Raw genomic sequence first — 9,711 nt, forward strand, 5'->3', positions numbered from 1 at the left:
AAAAAATGAACCTGGTTGAAGCAAATCATGGCGATTGTAACTCATATCCTTGTAAAAATATGTTTACTCATTTTATTTGTGCAGTATGCTTGATTTCTTATAGGAAGACAAGTATTTTTTTATATTTTCATTGTTACTTTCAATTCTAGGATTTGGCATTTATGGGGCTTAAAACTTAAATCTCAGTTCTATTTTTTTCTTGATATTACAGGAGTAATAGAAGAGCCCGTGCAAAAGCGAGCCATTGTAGAGAGACAAACATCTTTGGATGAACACTTAACAGATACAGTTGGTTTCAAAATGACATGATAAATACTCGTTAAATTTTGTGTAATGCCATTTTGGTGTCTTTGTTTATCAATAGTTTGCAGGATTTCAATTATACAGCAGTAGTTGTTTGCAGGACTCCCATTTTTCTTTTGAATATGATGGTGATCAAAATCATTGGCTAGTTCTAAGTTGAAATTCCCTTAATTCTGATTATTGTTAAAGAGCGTTGCTCTTCACTCCTGATATTTTACTTCTTCATATCTCAGGTATGCAGTTAAGACACTTGATAATGCAGTGTCAAATTGCAATAGCTGCCCCTGATGCATATTTCATCACTCTAGCACCATTATGTTAGCAAAAATATTCACATTAAAATATTTTTTGATATTTTAAGAGACGGCTGCAGCAGTAATGGTTGCCCGTGATGCTGCTGAGCAGTCCTTGCACTTGGCTGATGTAAGGGCATCAAGGCTAAGGGAGAGGTTGGAGGAGTTGACACGGCAACTTGGGGAATTAGACAGTCAGGGAGAATCAATTTTTATTTGTGCAGTATGCTTGATTTCTTATAGGAAGACAAGTATTTTTTGATATTTTTTGATAATTTAAAGAGAGCAATATGCATCCGACTCTCAACATCATATTCTTCACAAATGTATCAGCAGTTACAGTTGTTGCCGATATGCTATTTCCAAATAGAAATTGATTTGAACAGACTTGCTTGAATACCTTTTTTTTTTTGTCAATTCCATTCTTGAGTTGAATAACTGATGAGGCATCATGAGACGTCATGGTAAAGACGTTCCAATTCTCTAAGCTATGAGATGGACATGCGATCTCCCAAATCACTTCAGAGAAGAGTAATTCAAAGGATGTGCTTGTCTGACTTTTCAAATTCAACACTACCTTCTAACATCTATGGAAGCATGACGAGCACCATTAGCCTCTTTTGCTGTTTATCAATTTCAGTACTACCGTCTAAGTATTAATTCTCAAAAAACAGATTTGATCATATAAAATTATTGGCATAGCTTTAGTCTGTGTGATGGAATTTCATTAACGAGAACAGTTTAAAGGACAGGAGTTTGATACCTCAGGTGTGCATCATTAGACATTTATCAAGTAAACAATTCGAAAATGCACAAACATGATCATCAGCAAGAGATTTCAGAGGCTCAATATACATGATCATCAGTACATCATGACATTTCATAGACACAACATACAATTCAACTTAGAGTTGGGAGTGATTATAAGACAACTGAATCTCAAAAGTCAATGTTCTACACAAAGCAAATTAAGACGTTTATCAAAAAGATAAATAGGTCAATAGAAAGTGTTCATGTAGACTTCACAATATATAACACAAAACAAAAATACAGTAAAAATGCATTTGTTCACATTGACCAAACAGTACGATCTTCCACGTGTTTTTATCTTCAGTTCATACTCCTTGAATCAAAATTTAACTTCTGCCTCATTATTGTATAATTTAATAAATAATCTTAAATATTTGTTAACTACAGGGAAACTGAAATAGAATTTCAATATTCCACATCTGATGCTAAATTATGAAATCAAATGATAAATTTTGAATAAACACAAGCAAATAAAATGGGCCACAGATTGCATGAATAGACATATTAATAATTTACAAAACACTTTTATGTTACAACTAAGATGATATAGCTTACAACAAAAGCAGCAAGGCCACAACAAAACTGGTCGTTAGATTGCATGTTTCTAATGCAACAAAAACAAGCACTAATGTTCAATAAAAGTTTCAAAACTCACCTCAGAGTTTCTGTAAATGATCTGATTATATAACGAATTTGCAGGCACACATCAGGTTATGAGGGATCAAGCATGACAGATTACTTCCCTCATGTCTACTTTTTATTACAGTTTATTGGTCTGAAAATTCACACCAGAATTTCATACAAAACAAATAACATGTTCCTTTTTGCAGTCAATATATCGTAAATCAGCAAACCGTAGGCCTGATATGGCCATAGAAATTTCAGAAGGGAACGTCCATAAAATTTCCTCCTTGTCTGCCATATTTCCTATAAAAGCTTTCCTATGACAACTGAACAACCATTTCAAATTTAATACTAAAAAGCAAGAGTAAAGCTCTCCAAAACAACCTTATTGCACCTATAGCAACAAATATAAGTGATATTTCAAAAATAATGCAAAAAAGAAAGAAAGAATGTTTTGGCCACTATTTAGAAAAAACAGAATATAGTGATACTTGTATAATGTCATCATCAAATGCAATGAGAAATGCCTCATTTGTATGACGCATAGCGGCATCCCTCCATAGCCAAAAACAAACCCTTCATCCTGTCTACCAAACTAAATCAATCGTAACTCACTCACACAAAAAAAAAGGAGGAGGGGGGGGGGGGGGGGGGGGAGATCTTTCATTGAAAGAAGTACAACAACCAGAACATAAGGCATGGTGGATTATCTGACCAAAGAAACCAAAACAATGCAGATAGTAAATTTCCCAGCATGCTAACAGAGGAAATCCAATTCCATTTACATTTGGTAGGCACAACGCGCAAAAATATTGACAAATCTCATCACCATCATTTTATATAAGATGTACATTCTGATCATGGCAATTCAAATAAGCAAAACAAAACATGAAATTAAAAGCAAAACACACAGAGGGTATATATTCACCACATAACACAATATCCACACCCAACAAACCCACATCAACACATAACAAGGAAACACCAAACCAACAGAAATGCAAACAAAACAACACGATTTTGTTTCATCAAAATGATGAAATGCTCTATCTATTTCATAGTATTCAGTAACGAATAAAGAGCGCCACCGAGTCTAAACACCAAAAGCTTTACATTCAACCGAAAAATAAGTTTAACCGAAACAGAGAGAAAGCAAAATCTAACCCCAACATCAAATCCATCCCAAGTCAAAAACCGCTAAATTCTCTAAAAGCTGATCATGACATACAGAGAACCAATTTTTTTCTTTCCTGACAGCAAGACTTTGGATCAGAAACCCTAACCGCCGAACCCATAGAGCGTCCTGCCCTGCCTCTTGAGGGCATAGACGACGTCCATGGCGGTGACCGTCTTTCGGCGGGCGTGCTCCGTGTAGGTCACGGCGTCCCGGATGACGTTCTCCAAGAAGATCTTGAGAACGCCTCTGGTCTCCTCGTAGATGAGACCGCTGATTCGCTTCACGCCACCACGGCGAGCGAGGCGACGGATGGCAGGCTTCGTGATCCCCTGAATGTTGTCGCGGAGCACCTTCCTGTGGCGCTTGGCGCCTCCCTTTCCGAGCCCCTTGCCACCCTTTCCACGGCCGGACATCCTCGAGACGGCGAAACCGTAGATAGTTGCAGAAAACCGAAACGGAGAAGAAAGAGAAGGGCTCGAGAAGACGATGTGCGATTTTTTCAAACGACGAATACAAATGAAAAAGGAGAGCTGTTCGGTATTTATACCAGTCTTTGGTGAGATATTGATCCGCGTCGGGGGTTTTGGACAGACGGAGGCCGTCGATTGACTCGTGATGGACGTTCGGCGTTATGTTTGATTGACTGGGATCGATGACATGGAATGTTGAAAATGGTGTTGTTCGCTGGTGTGTTCGTTCCCAGGAGAATCAAAAGGGAAACTAGGTCTCGTTGCCCAGTTCTCTTGTAGGAGTGTTTGTTGGACGGAATAATAAAATAGAACAGACAAAACGTATGTTCTATCCTATAACAACTGTACTTTGTTCAGCGTTTGTTTCAAAGTTCTGTTTTTATGTTCATGTTGATTCTTAAGTAGTGCTAACAATTTGTACACATATAGCTAATATAGATTGGATAACTTTGTTTTTTTACCGTACAATTAGATCGACCTACCATATAAGTGTTCTAACATGTTTGTTAGAGATTTTAGCTCTTCATATAGATCCAGAAGTAGATCTAAAAACTTGGGTAATTATAGAAAAAAATAAAAAATTATATTTTTTTGATATATAAATGCTTTAATCAATTTTATATTATGATCTAATTATAAAAATTGATCATAAAATTATAGATTTTAGCCTCAAATATGGATTTCAATTTGGATTCAAGTATGAAAAAACAATATTTTAATTTTGGGTAATTTATAAAAAAATAATTCATAGTTTTTTATATACAAATGCAAAAACCATAAATAAATCATAAAACACTAAAATTCAAGAAAATAAATCATTAATAAACTAAAAATCATAAACCACAAGAAATATAAACCATAAATATTTCATAAAATTAACGAGCTTGGGTTTGAAGATCAGCTCATGACTCGGCCCAATGGGCTGATGTGAAGCGAGTTGAGATGGGCCAAGCCTGACCCAAACCCATTTATAGGTTATTTTTTAATAAAATTAATAAATTAATTTTTAAAATATCATAAAATTTTAAAAGTTAATAAATTATTGTTTCAATCAATTAACAAGTTCCTTTGTACCCAACTAATTATATTTTTAGTTTCAATAAAATTAATGCAACTAATTAGGTAAATAATAATAGTTACCGAGGTATTATGCAATTAATTAATTTTTTAATTTATATATTATTAAAAAATAATAATTAGCTTAGGCTCGTCGGGCTGACCTAGTAGCCCACGGGCCGACCCAAATTCGATGCACATATATAACGGGCCGAGTTTTGACCCGGTAGCGAACGGAACCTACCTATTTCCCACCCAAGAAAAGACTTTTAATTATCGTCATGCTCAACTAGTACTCTATGATTAGCTCTACAATTTTCAATTAGAACTCAAGCAAAGATTGTTTTAGTATATTGTATCTTGCACAATTTTATAAGAAGCTTGAGAGGTAATTCACTTAAAGAAAATGTTGATATGTTTGAAGGTGAATCTAATGATGAATCCTACGTGGATGGGGATGAAACATGGAGTTTATCAAGGTCTCAATAAAAACCAGATGATTAGCAAAACTTTAGAGACAATCTTACACAATGAATGTAGGCTGATAATTATTCGACTGATAATACCCAGATTATGAATTTTAGAGTGTGCACAATAAAGAAGTAATTTTTATGAATATGCACTTCATGTTTGTTGTAGTTTAGAGTTGTAATATGAGATTATATTAGTTATTTCATAGTTGTTGTCTTAAATTGAAGGTTGTGTAGAAGGTTAATAATGGTGTGGATTTCAAGTGTGTATTATAATGAGAATGAGAGCTATGTTGATATCATAAAGCCTTAGTACTACTGTATTTCTTAATTCTTTGAACTGTGCATGCCAATTATTTATAAACCCAAGTCAAACAAGGGCAATTGCATTTTACAATATTCTAATGTGTTTGGAAACATGTAACTAAAGAATGAACTATGAAATCCATGCCATCAAAACAATTTAAAAAAATGGATTTGCAAAGTATTGGCTTAATTTATAATGGTGCTCCCAAACAAGCAGGTTGGAATCACCAAATTCACAAATTTTATGGATTTCATACTTCTTTCCCCAGCTACCATGGAAAGCTAGATTCCAAACAAGGACCTAATGCTTTATTTCATTTAAACTCAACGGAGCTCAATTGTGGAATCCACGACTCCCAAATTTACTTTTGAGAAATGAAATTGTCAAAACATGAAATTAAGATGGGTTTTAGCAACACCAACACCCACCTTATTTCCTCAAATCAACTGCAACCTTAGGAGGAAGTTTTTGCCAAAACCAACTAGTGATGCATCTCTTGTAATACTGGGCAAATTTTCTAATTTTTTTAACAGAAAAAGAGAATTATTTTGGTAATTATTTTAGATTAAATGATATTTAATTATTGATTCTTAGTAATTGTCAATTGTTAGTCAATTATATTATCAATTAATTGTTGGTAATATTTAATTTATCAAATATTAATTAATGCATGTCTAGGCTGGATCCAACTGATGGACCCAACCTAACCCAAAGCCCCCTCATGGTTTTCAACCCCTTGTTTTTTATCCTATTATTTTCACCTCATGGTTTTCACCGCAAGGTTTTTTCATCATATTGTTTTTTACCCTTGTTTTCTCTCCCTCTTTTGCTTATAAAATGGCTCTCACCCTCTCTCTTTTTTATATCTCACTTTATGAGTAAGATCTACAAAAAAATTGAATTTTTAATATATACACAAAGAGAATTTTGTGTAGCAATTTCAATTTACAGTCATATGAGAAATATTGGTCAATTATAGTGATTAATATTTATTTGCTAATTAAAACTATTTAGCATTAGTTTATTAATTAATGAACATTTATTTATTAAGTAATGAGCATTTAGATAGTAATTATAACTAATTAATATTTATTCGCTAATTAGTGAGCATTTGAATGAAAACTATGCTTAAATAACATTAAGTGGATTATTACACTTAATTTAACATATTATTTTTGGAAAATTAAGTTAAGTTGGAATTTTAAATGCATTAAGGAAACAAAAAAATATATATAATAATAAATGAAAGAATTTAATATATTTAATTCAATATTGGATTTGGATCATACCCATTTGGACATGGGTTGAATCAAGTCCAAAAGGGGGATCCTTTATGGATTGGGCGGATTTTAGGTTCTCCTTGTAACATTATAGAGAGTGGGGCCCATCCAATTAGGGCAATCCCCATCTCTTCCACAAACCCAAATTCCCTTAGTGGTTTGACTTTTGCCCCTTCCTTATGTATGCTTAAAAATAGGCCTACAAGCCTCTTTCGAGTCATTTTCTCACTTTTCTATTTTTGTGAAAGAAGAAAAATGCATTTTAAATTTTGAAAAAGGGACTTGGGTTCACCCCTTCACAATCCTCCATCTCTACCTTTCCAGCTCAACCCTTTATCCCTTAACCTAACCTATAGAAAGGTCAAAAAAATGAGAACTTATTGGGAGGTATGTATTTTCTTGTAGCTAAAACTCAGATATTGTTTGTATTTATTTGCTTCGTAAAATGAGTTTGGCAAGCGGACCTACTTAAGAAATACATTCTTTAACAAATCAATCAACATATCAAATGACTTGTTATTCCAATTATTAGGTGTCTTCAAATGAAGCAACCTATTGATGAAAGAGAGTTTTGAGAACTTATATCCTAGATAAACTTTACACTGAGACAAGTCTCGTAATTTATCAAACAATCTCTCTTCGTTATCATTGGTTGTTACACTCAGTGTAATAGAAGATTAGTTGAGGTTAGAAGATATGTGTTCCCATATAAATGTCATCCAACCCCGTCATCATCAACATCCATAGCACCTTTGATCACATCATCATTTTCAGCATGCTTGTACCCATCTTCTCTGTACCTCTACTTCACCGTCGTAGATTCAATTTATGTATTCTTGATAAAACTCATGCTGCATCAAATGAGTGTTTACCAGATTTACTTTCAGGTATAATATGTTCTTATACTTCAGGTGTGGACACTTGATCTTATCATGGACCATGTGATTACGGGTTTAGTTACAAAATGTTCGAACTTTGTCTATGTATTTGAGCTCATGTCTATCTTTATAAAAAATCAAGTTCTTATCCATTCAATAACACCTTGTTTGAAGGTATACCGTATATGCAATATATATAAATTGTACATGTACAAAGAGAAACAACATATATATAAAGAAAAACATCATAAAAATACATTTTTTTGTATTTTGAACATTGAACTTTGAATCACCTACAACAAAATTCAACAACCTATCAATTCTCATAAAAAAACATTGAACATTGTCCTATTTAAATGTTTGGACTTTAACTCTCTCTTTTTTGTCAAAAGAACACGAAAAGATATCTCAATATAATAAGAATATTGGGAATAACATTCTTAAATATCAAAAAATTCAACCATAATGGTAAAACAAAACTTAATAAAAAAGCAGTTTCATGGCAGAAAGCACATGATTGGGAATCTCTTCAACTAACTGAAGTTGTCAGTATGATCCAAATTGTCGACCAATGAACACAGCCAATAATAGTACTTATTGGCTTCCATCCATGTGCATTATAACAAAATGAGAACAAAACACCATCAAGCAAAGGTGAACTTTGGTCCCCAAATTTTGAGATGTGAAGCAATTAGTACATCTCTCAGGTTATTTGAGATGTGAACCTTGCTGGATACAACTTTCACTGTCACTAGGCTCGAACACAGCCAACCCATTCACTAATGAGCTTTCACTGATGCCGGTTTGGCTTTGTGAACCAACTGATGCCAGTTTCTTCTACAAGGATATATCAATGGTAACATCATCCTGTTTGGACCTTGCTGAATTGGGCTTTCACTGTCACCTGGCCTGGACACTAGGGATGCAAACAGTTTGGATTTCAAAATACATTGGGAAGACGGATTGGTTCGGATCCAGAACAGTCAAAATGTGCAAATGCCACTTCCTGAATCCGATCCGTTTGCAACCCCATGTCTCAACACTAGCCAACCCATTTAGTAATCAGTTGGATTCACACTATATTCAATCCACATCCTACAGATGGAAGATGGAAATCTATTATACAACAAGATCTATAAATCTTTTGAGATCACTAACTATGCACACGTACAAACCTGCTGACTACTACCTGATGAAGTTTAAATGATCAGCTACTATAATCGATTATTTATAGCGACCAATCCCTTCTTCTGCTGCTCAAGACGAAAGGATCAAACTAAATAGTAATCATGAAAGAGGTACCTTTCACCCAAACAAAATGATAGACAACATCTAATTCTCAGTATCTTTTTGCTTACTACAGACGGTCTTAACATTATATGCATATAATAAGTATTTAACTTTTTATTATTTATAAAATGATGCTAAATGCCATATTTTGTTTTTAACTATGTTTTGCTATTGGTGTTATATGTAGCATTCCTTGCCCTTGCTATATATAACCGATTATAGTAGCAGGGGCCAAGGCCCCTGCTTGACAGAATTGAATGAGCGGTAGGGGCCAAGGCCCCTGCCTGTCAGACTTTGAATGGCAGGGGCCTCGACCCCTGCCTAACAAATATGTCAATCGGTAGGGGTCGAGGCCCTTACCTGACTAATATCCCAATCAGTAGGTGTTGAGGCCTCTACCTGTCTGAACAAATCGAATAGTAGGGTTCAAGGCCCCTGCTTGATGGACATATTGAAGGCTGAGGCTCTTGCCTGACAAAAACAGTGAAGAAGAGAGAGGCAAAGAGGGGAAGAGTGTGGTAGGGGTCACCGGCCTCCTGTTGGCTCTCTGACAACCCTAAAGAGAGAGGAAGAGGGGGGAAGGCATGGTAGGGGCCGTCAACTTCCTGCCAGCCTTTTGACGAATGCAGAAAGCAAGGGGGAGGGCATGACAGGGAGTCGCTAGCCTCCTGTCGGCCTTTCGACAACTAGGCAAAGATAAGAAGGATGGAAGGCACGACAGGGGGCCATCGGCCTTCCAGCGAATGCAGAGAG

General features: G+C 35.0%; 1 protein-coding gene across 1 annotated transcript; it reads right to left on the bottom strand.

The window, feature by feature from the left end:
- Positions 1–3,048: 3,048 nt before the first annotated feature.
- Positions 3,049–3,717, bottom strand: LOC149821209 (histone H4). The gene has a single exon (XM_089982305.1). It carries the CDS (start codon positions 3,618–3,620, stop codon positions 3,309–3,311), a length of 312 nt encoding a protein of 103 aa, XP_089838431.1. The 5' UTR covers positions 3,621–3,717; the 3' UTR covers positions 3,049–3,308.
- Positions 3,718–9,711: the final 5,994 nt, after the last annotated feature.

This window comes from Nuphar pumila, chromosome 12 (genome assembly GCF_984573655.1).
Source record: "Nuphar pumila chromosome 12, dmNupPumi1.hap1.1, whole genome shotgun sequence".
NCBI lineage: Eukaryota > Viridiplantae > Streptophyta > Magnoliopsida > Nymphaeales > Nymphaeaceae > Nuphar > Nuphar pumila.

What these genes read in the sequence shown, in the direction of transcription:
- LOC149821209 (XM_089982305.1), bottom strand. Translation starts at nt 3,620, where the DNA reads ATGTCCGGCCGTGGAAAGGGTGGCAAGGGGCTCGGAAAGGGAGGCGCC.